The sequence below is a fragment of the Calidris pugnax genome, unplaced genomic scaffold (genome assembly GCF_001431845.1).
Source record: "Calidris pugnax isolate Ruff unplaced genomic scaffold, ASM143184v1 scaffold54, whole genome shotgun sequence".
Classification (NCBI taxonomy): domain Eukaryota; kingdom Metazoa; phylum Chordata; class Aves; order Charadriiformes; family Scolopacidae; genus Calidris; species Calidris pugnax.
The window spans coordinates 3,042,204-3,064,317 of record NW_015090864.1 but is presented as its reverse complement, the minus strand read 5'-3'; the positions used below and the strand labels follow the sequence as shown (position 1 = coordinate 3,064,317).

Sequence of the window (22,114 nt, the reverse complement as noted above, 5' to 3'; positions counted from 1 at the left end):
TAGAGAGTTGTTAATATTTATCGCCTACTTCTCTGTACTGTTACGTCACTTCTGGGCAAAAAGATAAATGCTTCACATCAGCAACTGATAGGAGAAAGGGAAGTAAAAAACCTGGTGAAAGATGCTAAGAAAAGCTAAAGAAGTGAAGTCTGAGTCTTGCTTTGGAACATGAACTCTGGTGCTTTATACCACTGTGCTCTGTGCACCCTGAGTCTGGTAGTGCTTGTAAGTAATTGCATGAAAAAAAGCTTTTACTTTATTGTTTTGCAATAACTGTCCATTTTCTTTTTGCAGCAGATGGTCAGATAGAGCTTTACTTTTTGCATGAGTCTCTTTTCTCTTTATTTGCTTTGGATTCCAATTAAACAAGGCAAAATGCTATGAAAAGTGTGAACAGCATCAGAAGGGACACACTTTGTAGGATCTATATATCAATGTGTTTCACTGTTTTCTTACCACACACTCACTAAGGAGAAACAACAAAATTGGCAGAACCCTCGTTTTTTGTGTGTAGGCTTTAAAAGACAGTAACAAAGAAGAAGAAACTGGAGGAGAGCTGTTACATCAGAGCAGCTGGGTTCTGACAGATTATGCAGTCTTATTAGATAAAATTTCATCTTCTTTGTTGGTAGCATTAATATTATTTAATATGAGAGCAGCTGAGATGTTACAAGTGAAAAATGAGTCGAACTAGCAGGGATGCTTATGGGAGAATTAAAAGTGTCCAAATGCATTAAAAAGTCTAGAGGTCTTGCTGATATTTTGCTTTGGACAATGTTTAGTAAGCCAGCATTCAGGATCACATTGATATCAGGAAAAGTCTGTGAAAAGTGGAGGAAGGATTTCTTTTGGCTTTTGAGAGTAATTACATTTTCAGGATTTTGCTTTTGTCATCCTTCAGCTATATCCTTTCCTCCTCCTTGGGAATGTCTTCTATGAAAGAGCATTTCATGACGGGTGACATAGCAGCTTGTTTTTTGGGGGTCAAGAGAAAAAAAACCACTGTGAAATAACTGAAAAGGTGTTTTACTGATGTGAAGCTACGGATTCCTTTGTATCATTTGTGTGACAAAATTTGCTTCCCTGTAGTGTAAGCAAGTAAGTAAGTTTGTTTATAACTAGAATATCAGCAGCCAGTGCTAATAATTGATAGCATCACTAAAGGACTCTGTAAAAACCTGTCCCCTTTACCCAAGAGAAATGACAGTTTCTTCTATAAGGTTGAATTCGTTATAATATATTTTTACACTGATCAAAACCAAGTTTATGTGTAAGGATATAGTAAAAATCTCCTAGCATGCTTTGCATGTTTTATTATAATAGAAGATAGGTGTAGAAAATGGTGGAGAAACAGCCATCTGTTTTCATTGTTGGTGTAACTTGATAGTACACTTTCCCTGGAAGAGCTGAACTCAACTTTTGGAGAGATTTTAAATGCTAATTCTCAGCTTCCATAAACGGAGACTTTTTTGCTGTCATTGCTTGTATAGTGCTGACTGTAATGTGAAAAGAATCCAAATATTGAGCAGTTCTGATGTATACGGGAGAAAACGGAGGAAAAACATAATTCAAGCAGCAAATTTTGCATTATGTTATGAAAACATTGAGAATAATGAAAAAAATATGTTACTTTCTTATGTGTGCATACCATGTCCCTCTTCAGAGCGTGATCTGGAAGAGGGTTTTCTTTTGTTGTTTTTTGGTGACAGCACAGTTTTAAAAGGAGACACATACATTCTTCTCAGCTTTGTGAAATGGTGGTAGCTATGCAACAAGGCCTATGGGACAGACATGCCTGCGGATCTCACCCTGGCTTTCAGGGAAGTGTATCTGTCCGTCTTTGCTGGTGTAAATAATCATGAAAAGTGATAGAACCTGTGTTTTGTGTTTCCTCTAATAATTACCAGAATTCAGAAAAAGAAACAAATTTGGATTCCTGTTTTGTCTCATGTATGCAACCCTGTAATGGAAGAGCCCACATTCATCCACCATAATATTAAATATTTTTCTGAAGAGCCTAAAGTAAGATCCAGTTTTCTAGGCCTTTCTCTCAAGTCGATTGAGAGAGGCATCTCTCCTGAGGACAGCTCAGCTCCTAGGTAATCTGTATGGCCCTCTGTTAGTGCTAACCAATGAAAAGGTAAGCAGCAATGAGTACAAAGTGAAATACAGAAAATTCCATTTCAACAAAAAAAACCCCACTCTTTGCTGTGAGGGTAGCCCAACACTGGAAGAAGTTCCCCAGAGAGGTTGTGGAGTCCCCATCCTTGCTGAGATTCAAAACCTGACTGGATGCATCCCTGAGGAACCTGCTGTGCTTGACCCTGTGTCGAGCAGGGAAGTGACATTAGATAATCCCCAGAGGTTTCTGCCAGACTCAACTATTCTGTGATCTGTAAGCTACACAGGGGGTTTCTGTAGGGAGGATCCTAGTGTATTTCAAGCTAATTACCAAAGTGGCAAACTAAAAGATATTATGGATTTTCATTTCTTTAGGGATCCTACAAACCAGAAATGCTTGTCTTATTATCAGCTGAGCTATCAGGCGAAATAGCTCTGCTGTAATGATCTGCTTACAGGCCTGCATAATGGTAGTGGCTGCAGTAAGTAGGATTCATCTGACTCAGTGCTGGAGCCCAAATTTAGAAAGCAACCATGGATATTAATAGGCAGAGGATTCCTAGTAAATTGAGTCTCAACCATAGCTCATTCTATCCAAAAGTAAATGTATAAAATACTCAATTTATCTACGCACAAAAATGCTAGCATCTCCCTGTTATGCTCATGAAAGGAACCAAAGATTACTATGTCAGATAATTACATCTCTGTAGATGTAGACACCAAAGGGAGCTGAATCACCTTCACAGACATTTATTCTTGCCTTAAAGAATGGCTCATACCTCTATCCCATTGTTTGATGCTGCCAGAAGTGGGCAGAAGGGAAAGAGGTAGAAAATGAGATTAAACAAGTCTATAGGTATTTTCAGCGTAGTTGGGAACCTGTTTCTACACCTTGTTTGGGAATAGTATTCAGAGCTGTTCAGAAAGTATAAGTGTCTGCTAGACGTAGTGAAATGCTCTAGGGGGTGGAGATATCTAGAATACAGCCTAGGAGTGGAATAAATCTGTTTAGTTTATTTTGAGTTTGTGTCATAGCAGGTCTTGCACTCAGTGTTTATTCAAGCAGTGGTTAGTGCTGACTTGAGTATAAACTGTGAGAGCATCTCTAAAGTTCAGATTTTCTTGGTAGTACTTTAAATACCTGGCACTTGATCAGCCTCACCTTTTTATTTGAGATGCATGTGGCAAAGTGTTCTTACAAGTCTGGAGACTTAGAAAGAAAAAGGGAAAAAAAAGGTTTCCTGGACTGGTGAATGAGCCAAACAAGCTTTGCTCTTGCCATGAGCATTTCAGTGAGCAAAGACAGTTTTCACAGGCAAAATCTAGTCCTTTTTTTGCCAGGAGAAATAATTTAGGACTGTGCAAATGGGTACATTTCCTGCCTACTGAGATTTTTCTGGGCACAGTTCACCAAACCAAGAGAATGTTGTAAAATATTTTTTCAGTAAATGAGATGACTGTTCTTTCTACTGACTAATAAATCTACTTTTTGCAATAGCTGCCGCACATGAAGGTAATGAGCTTTTCAGCATAGGTGACTTTCATTGTCCAGGGTGAGTATAAGGGGGGAAGAATATATGTTGGCATGAGAAGAGATACCAAGTGTGTAAAGATGTTCAAGACAGTTGCCAATTTTCTGTCATTCTGCCAATCGTTGTATATCTTAGTGAAATGGAGTTAAGGGGCTCCTTCCTAGGCCTGTCCTTATTTATTGGGGCTGACTTCACTGAGGCATCCTACACATCAGATCTCCACCTTCTGGGGCTAAGGCAATGGCTGGACTCTGCTCCATCCATTCATAGTTACCTTTCTCTTACAGACACCAAACTTCAGTCAGCCTTGAGTGTGGGTCCTCCTTTTCATTGCTGCCTTAAACTAATCCATGACACTGCTGTCTGTCTGGCAGGAAAACCACACCCTCCTAAAAGTGCAGCAAATGGGAAGCATACCAACTCCTTGAAGGGCATATATGGGGATAAATGCCATTTTCAGCTGCCAGGGTCCAGACACCAGAAGAGCAAAGGCTGTGCAATTAATCCAGTATTCTCCAGCAGGCTGAGAGATTTGAATCGTTAGCCAATATGTGGTTCAAATGCTCTGCAGAACAACATGAGATATGGACATTAACATGGAGGGGAAACACCAGCTTATTGGAACCGATACAATCTGCCCTCTAAATGAACTGAAAGCCAGCTATTTATTTTCCAAATTCCCTGAATATTAATCTTCCCTGGCTGGAACAAAACTGAGCCATATGCCAGCCACCTGTTCACCATGCAAGTCTCATCCCGAGTTTATTTTCTATTGTGTGTATCTGTGTCTTTATATCTATATTGGGGCATACAGAGCATGCTGGCACCAGGGGGCAGGACACAGGGCTAAGACAAGAGTGTCTTCTGATGACAACTGGCTTTCTGGGCCTGGGGACAATGGCTATGGTTGGACAAGGCACATATTGCTTTCTTTGTGGCAAATAGATGTGTGTACTTCTGCACAGTGGGTGCTCCCACAGCAGTTGTGGTGTGTAACAGCCTGCTGCAGACTTTGTCCTTTGGCAGCCAAGGTACTCTGGATCCCTTCTAATGCTCTTGTGGTGTCCACCAGTCTACATAAGGTAGCACCAGTCTACGTAAGGACTAAAGTAACCAAAAGGTTCCTGTTGTTAAAATACTGGGTGCCTTTTTTTTTTTTTCTCTATAGCAGGAAACCAAACCAACAAATGATTTAGTGCAGAGGTTTTTTTTCCAAATAAAGGAGTTTTGCCTCCCACCCTGTATAAAGAAAGGCAGATGACAGAAGTAAGACAACAGATTCATTTCTTTTGCAGTGAAGAGCTCATTATGAAGACAGTTTTGCAGCAGTTTTATGTGGTTTTAAAATGTTTCTTTGGAGGTTGGCAAGGACATGTCTATGCTGAGGAGCACGTGGGCTCTGCAGCCATAACCTACAGTGCTGGGCCCTTCACTGTTAAGAAAAGGAGCCTGTCCAAGTGCACTCTGTCTCCCTGGGCCCAGATTTATCAGGGACTAAAGTTAGGGTGCAAATGAGTCCTGCACTCAAACCCAGGCCCTAGTAAAATTGTCTTTCATTATGAGCGTAGCCAGAGAAATCTTACAGACTTTCCAGTACAAAACTGTAGCTATCATCCTCCAACAGCTACACTGCCTAAGGATTTGCTGTGAAGTGGCACAGCTCAACTGCCTTTGACAGAGCTCAGCTGGGTTCCTCTGCCCAAAGCATTGCAATTTCTGCAGAGACAGTGTCCCTCTAATTGCTAAACTCTAAGCTAGTGTCTATGTCCTTAACACAGCCGTGTTGCAAAAATGCATTTGGAATTAATAGCTCATGAGATCCTACCCAAGCCCTTCTTACTAATCAGCTGCAACTCCTCTCCCTGTAGGTTGTTGGGAATGTCCACCCAGAATGTGATTTTATGACAGAGCTGAAGAAAAAGGAGGCTGAATGTCTGGAGAACCGAGAAGAGCATGGAAATGCAACACCACCAGGTATCTTTGTGTGAGAGATGAAGAGTGACAGAGAAGCAGCACTCTACTAGAACCAGGACATGGCCATGTTGCCAATATGCATGTTTGAGTGTTTTATTTATTGTCCCAGATCCCTGTTCTCTGGTCAGATCTTCTGTCATCTACTCCCATTCCAATCAATTCTTTTTTAAAACATTTTTTTTCACATTCAAATATGGACAGTCAATTTATCTGAGTGAATCTTTTTGTCCTTGTCCTACTCCTTTCCGAATTGGATACTATCATGGCATCACATTTTTTATGTAAGGATATGTTGATCTTTAAAAATATGGTAACCCCTCAATGAGAGCTGTGATCTTGTCTTCCAGCACCACTCTCCCTCCTGTTTCCACAATACATTTTCATTTATTGTGTTGTGTCTGAAAACCCACCCAAGTCTAACACAGGGGCTCTAACTAAAGTATAGATAAAATAGTCCTCATGAGGCATTTATTTCTCACAATAGAATAAAAATTGTGGTTAAAGTATTTTTATAAGTTATGTAAAGGGTGGAGGGTCAAAGTTTAAAATGATTAATTATTTGTTATGTTGCTCAAATATAATTATTCTTAAAAATATATTTCACCTTCTGTCTGAGGCTGCAAGAAATCTTGGGACAAATTACTGTGCTGGCCAGAGGCAGATGCTGGAGACACTCTTGCCTTACCATGCCCAAACATCCTCTTTCACTTCATGAAGGAGCCAGGTGATGTGCTATCATGGTCGTACTCCTATTGCTGTGTTGCGTGCCTGGCAAGAACATTCCTAAAAACAGGGGGTTAAGACAGAATATTGTGAGTTCCTCCTCTCTGGCTGGATCAGAGCAGTACTGCAAATATTCCAGTAAGATGTGTGGGAGCTTAGCAGTTCTTCTCATATATGAATCATTATCCATAACTGGATATAATCCCACAATCCGTGATGAGGCCCTGAGCCAAAGAACACTGAAATCAATAAAGTGATTTCCATTGGTTTCCATTGGCTTTGGGATCAGCTTGTTGGGTGAGTTTTCTACAGAGCTCACGTGGGGGTTGTCTAGGTCAGAGCTTAAGCATGGGGCTTTGTGAGATTTATGCTCTGATTAGTGTGGGATGAAATGAAAGGCAGTGGAATCAATAATGTGATTGTTCTTTAAGATCAAGGCTGGAGATACAAAGCAGAATTTTGTCATTGAACTAGCATGTGTTGGGTCAAATTCAAGATTGTGCAAACCAATGCCTTTGTGATTGCTTACTCCCTGGATAAATGTGGCTAGGAACAAACTGCAAGCCCATCAGGAGGAAACCACCTTCTAGGAAAGACCTAGATTTGGCAGTTCCACAAGAAAAAGAAACTGTAATGCCCAACCTCTGCCTCACCCAACACATGCTAGTTATAAATGAGGGATAAGGAAAATCCCTTTCATCTGTGAAGATTCATTTCCTGCCCTGGGATTCTCTTACTTATCCTTCATCATACTCAGAAATCTTCTTATGGAAATGTGTTATCCTCATAGAACAAACTGCTTATTCTGGCCTCAGGTCTGCAAAGAAAAAGCCCCAAGAAAGGCGGGAGCAAGAAGCAATAGATACAGGGGTGAGCGCTGAAAAAGGCAGAAGTCTGATGAAGCAGTGATTCCCAATCTTTTTCATGAACTTCCTTGTCCTTTCCACTTCTAACTTTCCCTACTTTCCTTACGTGTTCCCATCTCTACCTCTGTCACCTCAGTTTTCTCATGTTTTTCCCATTGCTTGTCTCCAGGTAAAGTGAAAAGTCTTTTATCTGACTACCTGAATGTACATACACAAAATGTCCTGTCAACTCTGTCAGGTGTTAAAGGAGATGATCCTCTCCTCATGGTATAACCTTTGTACTAGCAAGAGAGCTTCTCCTGGTTTTTATTTTCTGTGTTATGTGGCTTTTAATCAGAAAAAAATACGTGCTTCTCTTTCAGCTGGAATAGTAAAAAGGAACTGCACAAAGAAAGGCTGGTCTGACCCATTCCCTCCCTACCATATTGCTTGTCCAGTAGAAGATGAGATTCCGTTTGAAGAAGTAAGTTTAACTAAACAAATATATGTGAGAGGTGTGCTGATGTTATAGAAGTCCTTTCTATTCCTGCAGGCCACTGGGTAGGGAAACTCAGCTGAAGCTCAAATTTCTTACTAAATATGGAATGCAATTCAAATTTTACTCTAGTCACTTATTTTGGAGGATTGCTAAGGATGTTTTATTTCTCAGGTATAAGAGTGTAATAAAAATAAAGTCAGCTGCAAATTCTGTACAATCATACAGTTCTGATAACTTGCCTGCAGATAGAATAGACAGAGATATATCACAAAGTGTTCATAAAATATGAATTAAGATATTTCAATAATATCAGTCAGCAAGAGGATTTTGTGACATCACAAAATTAATACAGCAAATGTGTTATTATAATCCCACTATTCCACACTTAGCAAGATCTAAGGGCAAGAGAGACTTATGCAGCATGAGAAAACAGAACATAAAATATTTAATTCAACAAGGAAAAAAAAAGTTTTAAAATCTATGTCTCTGTAATGCAGATGAGAATTTGACATATTGCCTCAGCTAGGTTTGCACAATTGGTGATATTTAGAGGTTATATGTACAGGGAAAATATAGTGCTTGATCTCTAATAAGGATACAAACATATTGTATAGACATGTTTTGCTTCCTGTAACTCCTCTTCCAGAGAAATTAATCACTTCAAGTGATTAAAAATTAGTTGTCTAGTCTAACTCTAGATCTCTACCATTCCTCTGTACAAGATAAACACTTCCCTTTTGTCTTTAAATCTAGAAGTCAGATGAACACTATCCTTTGTTGTACACTATAGAGAAAATGAAATAACGTTTATACTGTAGCTGATGAAGTCCATCCATCTTACTGAAGAAAATTTAGTTTATATCATCATGGGGAGATTACTCGTCTTCCCACTACTTTTTATACTGGCTACTATCATGCTGTTTAACTCAAACTTCCTTTCCAGCCTCTAAGCCACAATACCTGCTGCTCTCCATAAATAAACACTTACACTGAAATTCAGCTCTTATCTTTCTTTCCTTCTTTTATTGCTTCCTTACATTTCTGATTTAAAAACCGTCTTAAATGTACCTTTGAATTTTTTTAGCAGTAACCCACATTTTACCTCAAGGTAAACTCCTCAGTTGTAGCTTTATCCACTTAAGGATTTGATTATTTTCTGTGTTTTTCATCTCTGATTTGTAAGTGGAGGTTGCCAACTGAGCTCAGCATAGCACAGCTTTGATATTTTCCAGACCTACTGGCTAGCTTTGTAGATCTCAGAGGCTTCCCTGAGCTCTGCCCGGAATTGTGCTTAGTCAAGTACATGGGTAATCACAGTTCATCTGCCAGACAGAAAAGGCCACTGTGCACAGCTTCCACATCATTTAACTTCATTAATCTCAAAAAATTAGCGTGTAAGTTTAGGCTAATCACTACAGAGTGGATCTATATTATGCTTTGGTCAGGATCAGGTGTGAGCTTTACAAGGAATTCTCTTGGTTATCCCCACTTACTGCATTTGCACTGAGAGGTGCTCTCAGAAAGGATGATCTGGCTTCCTATGGGTGAAACTAACCTGGGAGACAAATGCAGGGTGCACCTGGTGTGCTCTGACCAGTAATCAAAGTTCACCCTATGGGACTAGACTATGGCTGGTTAGAAATGTACACAATGTTCTCTACAACTGCCTGAAAAAGGAGATTGTAGAGAAATTGTTTCTTCCCCCAAGCAACAAGTGATAGGACAAGAAGAAATGGCCTCAATTTGCATCAAGGGATGTTTAGGATGGATATTAGGAAAAATTTCTTCACTGAAAGGGTTGGCAAGCATTGGAACAGGTTGCCCAGGGCAGCAGTTAAATATCTCCAGGGCTGGTGATTTAAGAGACATGTAGATGTAGTGCTCAGGGACATGGTTTAGTGGCAACTTGGCAGTGTTTAATTGGGAGTTGAACTTGCTAATCCTAAAGGTCTCTTCCAACTTAAACAATTCCATGATTCCATGGATACAGGGTCCTCAGCACCAAAGATGCTTAAACTTAGGCAGCTAATTTTTAAGCATCTAAAATAAATTAAATAAATCCCACCCAATGTCAGCCTTATAATACATTTAAGTTTTACTTAAGGCTCAAAACAAGCATCTGTCTTTCCCTACAGTGAACTGTAGTAACACACTGCATAGCTGCGTAGATTTTAGGCTATAAAAACATTGAAATGAGTCCCAAGAGACAGACTGTGTTAGACTGAAGGGAAAGATTTGCAGCATAGAGCTTATTAATTCCATTTTCTGCTTCCATGTTTGATAGTTGAAGTCGGTTTATCCTCACTCAGAGATCGTGTCTCATAGAGGTGCCATTTAAATTGAAATGGGTTTTGATTGACATTCTGATCGAGTAACAATTGTGTTTGCCAGGAAGAAAAAAGAGGAAAAAAACAAACACAGAAAAAAACCCAAACCAAACAGCAACCCCACAACACAATAAAAATGGAAAGGAAGAATAGATGGCGAAATTGTAAGTAAGGAAGCAGAGCAAAGGAAAGTGGAGAAATATAAGGAAAGGCTAACAGAATTCTGTATTCATCATGCATCCAGCTGCCAGCAGGATTGTTTTACTATTCCTGTGGAGAAAACATGATATAAAATGCAGTGCTTATGAAAATGCATAAGAACTTTTACAATGCCTTCAGGGAAGACTGGTTTGGTTTTTTTACAGCTTTATGAATAAGCTGGAAACCATCCTGATCAATACCTGTTTCTTTAACAAACTAGGTTGTATCCGCGTAGCTATGGAATCAGTCTTCACAAAAGAAACATAATGATTGTTTTCAGTTTAATTTTGATGTGGGATTAAAAGGGGGGGAAAAAGGCAATGAAGGTTGTGAACAGATTGGGAGCACCAAACAAAGCATAACTGCCAGAATCAGTAAAAGAGCTGTCATTTGGCTGCAAGTTATGTGACAAATAATTCTCTTCTTTTATAGCAATCCTACTTTTCTACTATAAAGATTATCTACACTATAGGATACAGTGTATCTATCACCTCACTCATTATTGCCGTGACAGTTCTTATTGCATTCAGGTATGTAAGGTTATTCTCTAACCTCAATCCTTTTAATAGTTCTCAGTATCTTAGACTGTACGAGGCAATGTTAGAAATAATAAAGTAACATAGATAGAAGTCCAGAAGAATAAAAATAAAAATGTCAGCTAATACTGGTTTAATAATATTAAATTAAGTCTAGAAATGAAAAGTGATCAGATAAAGTCAGAAATAATAAGAATCCGAACTAGGAAATAAATCCTGACTGTCTTTGTCTAAAGTAGCCGACTCACTTTGATCCAAAATAACCAATAGATCTATTTGCTTGCTTTAGCTGGAATGAAGATAATTTTTGATAAACTATGTGTGCTTGCCTTGTATGGGCTCAGTAAATTGTATATTACTAAGAAGAACATAAACAAAGAAATCAATTCTGAATCAATGTTCCTATGGCACAGCATAAATTAATATTGAAATATTTACAACTATAGAGAGTTTTGAAAGTTAAACTCTGAATTTTTCTGTTTGGAAAGATTTCTTTCCTATTGAACTATCCAGCTATTAGACATATTCAGTTATAATTGATAGTAGAGTAAAACTGATTGCTTTCTTTTTTTTTTTAATGTAGATTTTATGTTTTCTACCATGTAGGATTTATTTTATTAATGTTTGTTTATTTCTTGTATTTGTGCAGGACAAAAAAGAGTTTTAATACTATGCTGTGAGAATCAGGTTTCTCTGGGGAAAGTTTCTTGACCTTTTGGTTCCTAGCTCATGTCTGGAAGTCAACAGATATGTTTATTGACATCCACTCTGACCTCAGGAAAACAAGCCAGCCCAAATAAGGGAAAGAAAGAAACAATGGACATAAAGAAACTTAGTAATAGGGAGGAAAAAGTTATGGTTAACAATGGAGTTGGCATTTGAGTTCAGTAATAAGATTCTGCACACCCTAAGTGAGTTTTAAGATTAGGCAACCCTGGGATTACTGGATCTGAATGAAATTCAGCTTTTAATGGATTGTTTTGCTAATTAGCTAAAGTCTTCATCTCCAAATGAAAACATAAATTTGAAGCTATATAACTCCTCCTAAAGTCTGCATTTATTAACAATCAAAAAGATTAATATGAATTAACTGAACATGAGAATTTAGAGTAGATCTGCCAAATTGTTTTAAAGCAATCATACACATTCAGTTAATTCATAAGAGTAACTCTGGTAAGGTAAAGAAGAATTCTTCAATTCTGGGTAAAGCTGTCTGCACAGGGATTTAACACAACTGAACTCACACACAACATTTTGCTGTATAGAAAATCTTGCTGTGAACATGGTAAATCATTATCATGTTTATTGAGAAAACTGTCTGCTTAGTCATAGAATCATATGGGGTTCGAAGGGACCTCTGGAGATCATCTAGTCCAACTCCCACTCCAGTGCAGGTCTACCTATAGCAGGTTGCACAGGAACTTGTCCAGGAGGGTTTTGAATGTTTCCAAAGAAGGAAATTCCACCACCTCTCTGGGCAGCTTGTTCCAGCGCTCTACCACTCTCACAGTAAAGAAGTTCCTCCTCACGTTTAAGTGGAACTTCTTATACTCAAGTTTGTGCCCATTTCCTCTTGTCCTGTCACTGGGCACCGCTGATAAAAGACTAGCCCAGTCCTCCTGGTACCCTCCCTTTATGTATTTGTAAGCATTTATTAGATCCCCCCTAAGTCTTCTCTTTTCAAGACTAAAAAGACTACTAGTCAATGATATCTTGTCAGGCTTGTTCTTGAGAGTGGTTTAGCCACAGTCAGTATTGTATCAGTAGAGATCTCTACTGATGTAGGTTTCTCTTGGCCCCAAAATAATGCCAACTAAAAGCTGGCTCAGGTGACTCCAACACAAACTAAAATGGAGATCCTCGGAATTTGGCAGAGCAGAAACATCACCAGGGTAGCACCTAACAAGGAAGTAGGTTAAGATGCAGTCTGTGAGTGAATTCCTTTACACCACAAGGTTTCTGTCTCTGCCTGTCTTCAGAGACAACTGAGTGGATGGAAGTGTTCTTTCTGTACGTGCCTGAGCTAAAACAAGGGCTTACTGTATATTTGAGTCACTGCTAGCACAAGTCAGTTAATTACCTCAGAGCAAATTTCTTCTTTTCTTCCAGGAGGCTTCGCTGTCCCAGAAATTATATCCATGTGCAGCTCTTTTTTACTTTTATCTTAAAAGCTATTGCCATTTTCATTAAGGATGCAGTCCTTTTCCAAGAGGAAGACATTGACCATTGCAGCTTCTCTACAGTAAGCACATGAAAAGCAGGATACTGTGGTACTTGAAGTTTTTGGATACCATCTATATATGGTTTCAGTTTTCATTGCTCTTTTTTACTACTATTTTTTACTTTCTACCCTGGTAGTGAAAATGCAATAGTTATTTTATCAGTACATTTTACCTCCATAAGTGTGCACCTCAGAACTTCTGAATTCTTCAATTTGTGATCTTGTAGCACTTTGAATCAGATATAGGCTTTGCCATAGAAAAAGTGTCATTACACTGTGACACTTCTATAATCTGGAACCTAAAATTCCAGATCTCTAAGCACCTCATAACACAAGTTTCAAAAGATGTTTCTTCTGGAAATGTTGGATTTCATGTTCTGCCTGGAAGATCTGAATTGTAAGCCATAAGACATGCGAGGTCCTAGACAATCAATTTAGCTTTGGTCCAGCCACAAATATTGGCAACAAGGCAATGGTTTTCAAACAGAAGTTTATGGGATGATTCTTCTGCATAGCTCATGGCCACACAAAAGTTCAAAACTGAGCCTAAGTAGGAAATATGATGGGTCCTTGAACATACTTTTGTCCAAGGGCTATGGACCATTTGACTCTACTCATATAAGCTACACTGAAGGCAGTGCATTTGTGGGAGAAATCATGTACTTGGGAGACTGAGCTGTATTTCTAGCATATAGATATAAACCAAAATTCAGTGGAGATTCCGAGATATTATGATGGTTAAGGTCACATTCAGAAAGCCATATTACATGTTAAGCTTTCCCTTTAAACATGAATCTCGCAATCATGATTGTGAGACCTTTGTAAATCTTAGAATTACAAATACTTACTGTCTCTGCAAATCAAACACCTGTATGCACAAGTAATGTCAAAACTATGACTTTCCTGTTCCCTAGACTGAATGCAAGATCTCAGTTGTTTTCTGTCACTACTTCATGATGACAAATTTCATGTGGCTGCTAGTAGAAGCTCTTTACCTAAACTGTCTACTACTCTCATCTCTTTCTCATGGAAGAAGATATTTTTGGTGGCTTGTCCTCTTTGGCTGGGGTAAGTAAGGCTTTTACATTATATTAATAAAAGGCAAGATTTTCCTGTGGAATCTAGACTGCCTAATTAAAGTGCCCAACTTGGGCACTGCTTTGATTTTAGGAGCAATAAAGGAGGAGCTATCAAGTTTTTGGGTACGGCATTAAAGTTCCTATGAAGTGGAAAATTAAGTACATTTGGGAACACACAGAGGGAGATCCAGTGTACTTAACCTTCTTATCCCAACTGAAAACATAGATTCCTCTAAGGAACGACCCCAATCTACTAAGTTAGGTGTACCTTGCTTCAGTTCATGCATGAATATAGTTACATAGTGTTCTTCTGTGAATGGGTCCATCTGGAGGCATAGCAGGCATTTTTGTAGTCCTGATACTGCTACAGTCCATCTTTTGCTCTTGGAAATTGTGTGAATAAAGGAGCTCTGTCCACTAAATAACTGCTGAGGCATGAGACAGCAACATCTTCACTCCTTTCTCTTGTAGTCTGCAATAAATATAATTGTTCAGACCTTTGCAGTGACTTAGAAATCAAGAAATTAAATGGTTTCCCACATAAAGCTGCTGTGTAAAGGAAAAAGCAGAGAACACCCTCTTGAGGATGTACAGCAGGTGAATGCACTTGGCCAGGGGAATTTTTGGTCAGTTCAGGAAGGCAATCTATGCATGTTGCCACTGAAGTTTAAGGTAGGCCTGACAACTAAGCAGACTTAATAATTTGTTGTGTCTTAAGGAGACTTCAAATGTGTTTTTAGGAAGATGTAAGGTAGAATGTCTCACATTCTCTGTGTGTAAAGTGATAGTATTACTATTCTTTTAAGATTTGGTAAGTTCTGTTTCCCAACATTTTGTCATGCAAAAAGCTTGCTAACTAAAACTGGGTTTTAACGTGCTATCTGCATGCAGGTGCTGACTTCAGGTGAGATCACTCATGTGACTTGTGTTCCTGTTAATAAGAGGTTGTAAATTCAGTCTTAATGCCTTAACTTGTTTCATTCCACCATGGGTATTAGGAGATTTATTTTCAGATTTATACCAGAAATCTAAACCAATTTCTGTTACATGAACAGGCCACAAAGGGTAATTACAGTTTTGACAATGAGTGCTCTGTACTATCACAGCAGAGTTTCAGTGGACAAGATTTGGATTAATTGATGAAATTAGACAATCACAGTTTTTGTTTAACTAACAGGTTTTCCAACACTTTTTACCCTTATATGGATATTGGCAAAATTCTACTTTGAAGATACAGCGTAAGTAATTGTTTGCTACATTATTCTACATTCCCGGGTTATATGTTTAAAATATGACAGTGATGAAGGCTTGTTTAGCTTCAATTACATAGGGAAATTATATTAGCTTATTAGTCACCTTTCCCTACATCACCAAGCAGATTAGTGCCTGTGGTGGAATTCTGCGTTTCCATTCCACTGTGGACATAGTGAATGGCAAATACAATCTCCATTAGAGTATAATATGGCAATTGATGTTGCAATTGTGCAGGGGATCCTTCCCAGGAACCTGAAATATTTATTTGTGCTGCAAGAAAAAAGGGGATTCTAGTCAGATAACAAAGTAAGAAAGCAAAATTCTAGGATTTTCTGATACAAAATACCTTTGGATGTTTCTGAAGCCTGGAGTGCTCACTATTTTGCACAGATGAAATGTTTCATGTTGTAAATAATTGTATTTGAAGAAAAAAAAGATATAACTTTGTATCAGTCATGTAATCATCTCTGGAAGCCTTTTGACAGAGTTGCTGCATCCATGGCTGCCACTTAACACATTGAGATCACTATTACTTTTTGAAAATCTGTAAAGAGTATGTCCTGTTCAGAGCAGAGTTTAAATATTTGGATACTTGCTCCATACCTGCACTTCCATAAAAATATCTCTATTCAGATTTTCTCCAACACAGTTAGGTGGTGTGTTGATTGTAATGATTACATTACAAACTTACTGCTATTTTCTCAGATGCTGGGATGTTAATCAAGGCTCTCCATACTGGTGGCTTATCAAAGGACCTATTATAATTTCTGTTGGGGTAGGTACTTCTAAGTTTGCCAACATTAATTAGAAGAAAAAAGACTTTTAAATTAAAATCTGGTTACTGTTTGCTGAAATGTTGTTTGAAATAAGGACGAGGAATGGTACTGTAAGCCTACCTATTCTCAATGCAAACAAAATGAGGTGGAGAAGAAAACATCCTTCAAAATAATGAAAGGTTTCATGGAATTGTCAGTTTGGTCAAAACTAACAGCAGGTGAGAGGTTAAGACACCCCTACAATATTTGAAAATACAAGTTTTAGCCTGAGTCCAGAATCTCATTAAAACTGCACAAATTATGTAATAACTGAAGTAAACAGACAGATTTTCATTGCAAAGTTTAACATATGAAAGTAACCTTTTTTTTTTCTTCTTTTTCCCCAAAATTATTGTGAACAGGTCAATTTTGTCCTATTTATCAACATCATCAGAATTTTGCTGAAAAAACTTGATCCTAGACAAATTAACTTCAATAACTCTTCTCAGTACAGGTACTGTATGGCATAAAATAAAATCATTTATTTTACTCAAAAACTGATATAAACTTTTCTAAAATGAGAAGTATATGTCCAGTGTCACAGAAAGCCTCAGTTTGGCTGGCATTAAATTTTAGAAATTCCCAACTTTATCCCATTCCCAAGGAAATGAATCAGTTTCCTCACCTAATAGTGACCATCTAAACATGATGTATTCAGAGCAGTTCAGATATCTACCGTCCAGTTACAATCAATGGAGAGATTAGGAAACCATTAATTGAATCCACATTAGACATCTGATTTAGGATAGGGTAAACTACTCTCTATAGATACCTTTTCATATATGAACTATAAAAGGAGCCTACATGTTACTTCCTTTGTATTTACTTACAAAGAAACGTCAAATTTTCAACAGCTACGATGGGTCAAAATATATTCTACTCCTTTGTGTTTTCCTGAACTGCAGTCTCATTCAGAAAGACAGAATGTCAAAGAACCATAAGAAATGCCATGAAAATGGTATTGCCATGAACATGGTACTGCCAATAAGGCAATAAGCAGCAGAAATCTATTTCCAGCTAATTTCTCATTATGCTTTCTGTCCAGCACTGTAGTCCCAAGAGATATGAACTTCACGTGTAGATATTTAGATCTTCTTTTTAACACCTGTTTGTTACTGTTGCATATTACATGCATTAGTCTTTACTCAGGAAAATAATATTACATTACTTCTTCTCATGTACTTTGCTAGACGTCTCTCAAGGTCAACTCTGCTTCTAATTCCTTTATTTGGAACCCATTATATTGTCTTCAACTTTCTTCCGGAATATACCAGCTTGGGGGTTCGGCTTTACTTAGAGCTCTGCATTGGATCTTTTCAGGTAAAATGACTACAGAGGCTTCGATTCCTTTTTACCAGATTTTCTCATATAATGTTGTGTTTGGATGATGGGTCAAAGTCACACACGGAAAACCTTTCCTCGCTAGCAGTGGTAATCCATGTGCCTTCCCTGAAAAGACCAAGCTGCTCGGGGATGATGTTAAATTATCCAGGGGCAATCAAATCCTCCAACTTGCATTGGATCTTTTCAGGTAAAATGACTACCGAGGCTTCGATTCCTTCTTAGCAGATTTTCTCATATAATGTTGTGTCCACACGACAAGTAGTATTGTACAAAAAATCATTGGATCCTGAAGCTAATAACTCCTCAGAGAGTTCATGGTTCTTTGCTGAGTTATGGTATCTGAAGATGTGACCTGAATCTTATGTCATTATAGACTGTATTTGCAGATTTTGCAAATACAAGGCCAAGTCTTTCAGGTGCATGTGTCAATTGGATGATGGGTCAAAGTCACACATGGAAAACCTTTCCTTGCTAGCAGTGGTAATCCACGTGCCTTCCCTGAAAAGACCAAGCTGCTCTGGGCTGATGTTAAATTATCCAGGGGCAATCAAAGCTGTAGGTCCAGCCCCTTTTCAAATTCTTTGGCAAGTAATAAATTGATAGACAAACATATAAACACAGAATAGAGACTGATGCACATACAGCCCCACAGAGACCACTGCTCTGAGGAATACTACATGCTTTTCCATCCTGGATAGGCAAAATATTTGGTGTATTTAGGACACCCCCAACAGCTCTGAATTGACACACAGAGTATGGACAGCTTGGTGTCAACTAGAACAGAATTTGACTAGAAAGCTGTTTGAACTCCATACAAAGTCTATGTTTCCTTACTGATTTACACTATGTAAAGCGTTAGCTCACAGAGTGTTTACCTGTAGGAAAGACCATATTTTTGTAAGCATAAGGTGGGTGAACTTCAATTGCCATATCATCTGTTCATGAGAATTCATACCATGTTACTGACTTTGGTGAAATGCCACTAACTAGTTGATTATCTGGCTGATCAAATGTATTGGAGGTACATAAAAAAATATCCAATTTATAAAAATCCTCCAACCTATAGTGATACTGACTAATTCACATACACAGTACCATCATGAAGTCAGATAGTGCAAGTTTCTTTCTCAAACTGTGCTAGCACTCAAACTTTTTCTTTTTTTTGTCTTTTTTCAGGGATTTATTGTAGCAGTTCTCTACTGTTTTCTGAACCAAGAGGTAAGGAAACTATATCCTTTACAATATTGCTTTCACTGGCAGATATATAGAGTTAATAATCAGTTTCATACAAGAAGATAATCAAATCTTTTAGTTTCTTAGGTTTGTGCTGTAACATGGGAATCAATGAAGTTGAATTTAATTTCAATTATCTTCATGGGAATGAAGCCATCTAGTGGACAAATGAACTTTTACTGCTTTGCTATTCCATCGAGCTTTTTTAATCCTTTTTGAACATTTTGTACTATAGCAGTGCCTGGAAAACCCATGCTAGTTCCAGACATGAAAATACAAGCTTCTTCAGTGATGCAAAGAGATCTCCATTTATTAAAGGTCTATGATTAATTTGGAAAGAATTAAAATTTATGCTGATTACCGAATACTGAAATAATATGTTTTAGTATTTTCAATATATTCATGATGCTTTCCAGTATTTCTTCATGTTGATAAATTTGTTTTTCTTTTTAGAATGTATAGGTCAGGATTTTACTGTTGATGGGACAGGAATCATTCCATTTTGCTTAGTATTCAGATCCATTTATATAATCTATATGTGACAAGAATGCATCTGAAATGAATTATAGTGGCAACATAAGTTTGTCCTCTGCTTTTTAGAATGGGTTGAAACCCTGAAATTTCACCCTTCTCTCTGAGTACAGGGTAGTTGAGAGGACTATTTTACAGTATGACTGGGATTTGGATTCAGACTACATTAACAATTTACTGGTTTCTACCTGAAACTCCTAAAAAAAAAAAGAGCACTTCAATTTAGAAACTTCCTTCCTGTTAAACTACTGGGAAGGCACATTTCTAAAAAGAATCTGACATGAAAGCAGTCTTAGTGGCTTGTCTGGACACACTGTATGTTTCTGTGAACATACCAATGCATGGCATGCATAGCTGTGTGTATGCAAATGTCTCCTGATTGCTGTTGGCTTTCCCCTCACCATCTTAAATAGTAAAGTAATATTATTTCTCGGCCACAAATTGGTGTGTTCATTAAGAAACTTGCTGTAGACTATACTGCTCTAGAAATGGATGAAAACAAGACAACATCACATAGCAACTGAAGAAGAGCAAGCAACGTGGAGAGAATGTGTTTGTGTAGGCAATGTTGGTGGGACCATTACTGGAATAAATTTTTAAAGGGATATTTAAAAAAAAAACAAGGGGGGGAAGATACAAAAAGTATTCTAGTGATGGACAAAATGTTTTAGAGTGCTAGAGACAGAAACCTCAAGCTCTTTTATTTCTTAGAAGATTGAGGTGACTTGACTATGCATAAAGATGTCAAAGTATAACTACTTTGATGGGAGAAAGTTACTCAGTGCTGATAGACTTTTCAGTTCAACAGAGGAAGGTGGATTGAGGACCACCAGGTAGAAATTGAAACCAGGTAAGTTAAAAATGGAAATGTTTTTTTGTTTTTTCATTTATTTAACTGAATGATGGCTCTAAAAATGAACTTTGATGGTGCCCATGGTCATTAAACAGGAGCATGGGAGTGGGTGGTCTCACATAAAGTATGCCCTTAGTTCTTGAAAGGAAAAGTGGGGTTCATTTGCTCTTTTCAGCATGGGAGACCAACTGTGAGATACTTTCATTAATGTAGAGGGATGAGCATGCTGAGACAAGCTAGATGAAACATTGTTTTTTTTCATTTATTTAACTGAATGATGGCTCTAAAAATGAACTTTGATGGTGCCCATGGTCATTAAACAGGAGCATGGGAGTGGGTGGTCTCACATAAAGTATTCCCTTAATTCTTGAAAGGAAAAGTGGGGTTCATTTGCTTTTTTCAGCATGGGAGACCAACTCTGAGATATTTTCATTAATGTAGAGGGATGAGCACACTGATACAAGCTGGATGGAACATTCTCTGGAGGATCCTACTTTTCTTTATTAGCAGAAAAGGAGCCCAGAGGAACTAATTTGAACTGAGACGTCTAACTGAGACCCTTCTATCTACCACTTCTGTCTTTCCTTTTTCACACTGGTCTACTCCAAAGCAGTGTTTGACCACAAAATATTGTTCTCCTTTCCTTTTGAGGTACAAACGGAAATTGGCCGGAGGTGGCATGGTAACAGATATGGACTTATGCCCGTGTGGAGGAGGACAAGATGGACTGTGCCATCTAGTTCTGGAGTAAAAATGACCACATCTGTGTGCTAAAGGTGGTTTCAGGATCTGGAGTAATCCCATATAAAAGCCTGACTAGGAAAAAACCAAACCAAACCAAAACACCAGCAAATAAATTAAAAATCGCACCAAACTGGTTTCAGGATCTGGAGTAATCCCATATAAGAGCCTGATTAGGAAAAAAAACAAAACAAAACACCAACAAATAAATGAAAAATCCCACCAAACATAATGATTGCAGTTTATACTGAGCAAATTGGGTGACGATCCCCTTACACAGCAGTTCTGCCCACTGGACATCTTTTGCAGTGACATGCTAAATACAGACTGATTTACATCCCTCTCATTGATATATTTTGCACCACAGCAAACATAAAAACCACCTCATCTTGCTTCACCTCCTGTACGTTTTCACTGATAAACTGTATAGCATAATGCGTTTAGGGAATGGACACCAGTAGTACCCTCCAGTGACACCACAGATGATCACCAGATCTGGAAACTGGCATTCCATCCTTACTCAATGGGAAATGAAGTCTATCTGGCTTGTTCAAGCTTTCTTCCTTGTTTCAATTCAGTAGACACACAAGCTGAACATCTTGTCAAACTTCAATACAATGACTACACAGTCCTCTTATATTGTTTTTTTATTTTGTCTCTTTATAAGCAAAAAGATTCAAAGTTCACAATAAAACCCAATACAGTCTTAGGTTTTGTTATTTCAGTAGCTACAGATTAGACAGAAGTATTGGTAGAATGCTCCATAAGATAATTATCAAAGAATAACTGCTCTTTGTAAGTAAATTAAAAAGAAAAGCAAACTTTTGCACAGAAATAAAATGAGACTCATGGGAGATGGACAAGAAGACTGCTAGGAATACAGCTAAGTATTTTCTTATGTGTGACTGTTGTTGCTCTCCAGGGGTGTAAAACAAGCAGAAGCTTGAAAATAAATTTTTGTTCCCAGTATTTGTACTTGAGGGGTTTTGTTTCTTTGGTTGGTTGGTTTGGTTTTGTTTTCCCCCAATGGTTGTTGTAAACTGTAGATGAATAGATTGATTAAACTCTTTCACGGGAATATCAGGGCTTGGAAAGGAGCAACGAAAGCTAAGCTGTACCAAACAGTGAGGACTATCAGACCAACATGTTTTAACCAAGCTCTTCCAGTGACCTGCCAAGACCAATTAAACAACACAAGTAATAACAGAGAAAAGTAGACGCGCACTCCTTTTTTTTTTTTTTTTTTTTTTTTTTTTTTTTTTTTTTTCATTTGCTGTATCCAGGT

At 38.0% G+C, this 22,114-nt stretch overlaps 1 protein-coding gene across 2 annotated transcripts; it reads left to right on the top strand.

The window, feature by feature from the left end:
* The first annotated feature begins 132 nt into the window (after positions 1-132).
* Positions 133-20,887, top strand: GHRHR (growth hormone releasing hormone receptor). Of its 2 annotated transcripts, XM_014944906.1 has the most exons (13): positions 133-225; positions 5,522-5,627; positions 6,244-6,351; positions 7,579-7,679; positions 10,655-10,752; positions 12,868-13,000; positions 13,894-14,047; positions 15,236-15,296; positions 16,018-16,087; positions 16,490-16,581; positions 17,318-17,447; positions 18,648-18,689; positions 20,740-20,887. In XM_014944906.1, exons 1-13 carry the CDS (start codon positions 169-171, stop codon positions 20,860-20,862), a joined length of 1,275 nt encoding a protein of 424 aa, XP_014800392.1. In that variant the 5' UTR covers positions 133-168; the 3' UTR covers positions 20,863-20,887. The 2 variants fall into 2 exon arrangements, with proteins under 2 accessions (XP_014800392.1, XP_014800393.1); XM_014944907.1 differs by lacking the exon at positions 6,244-6,351.
* The last annotated feature ends 1,227 nt before the right edge of the window (positions 20,888-22,114 follow it).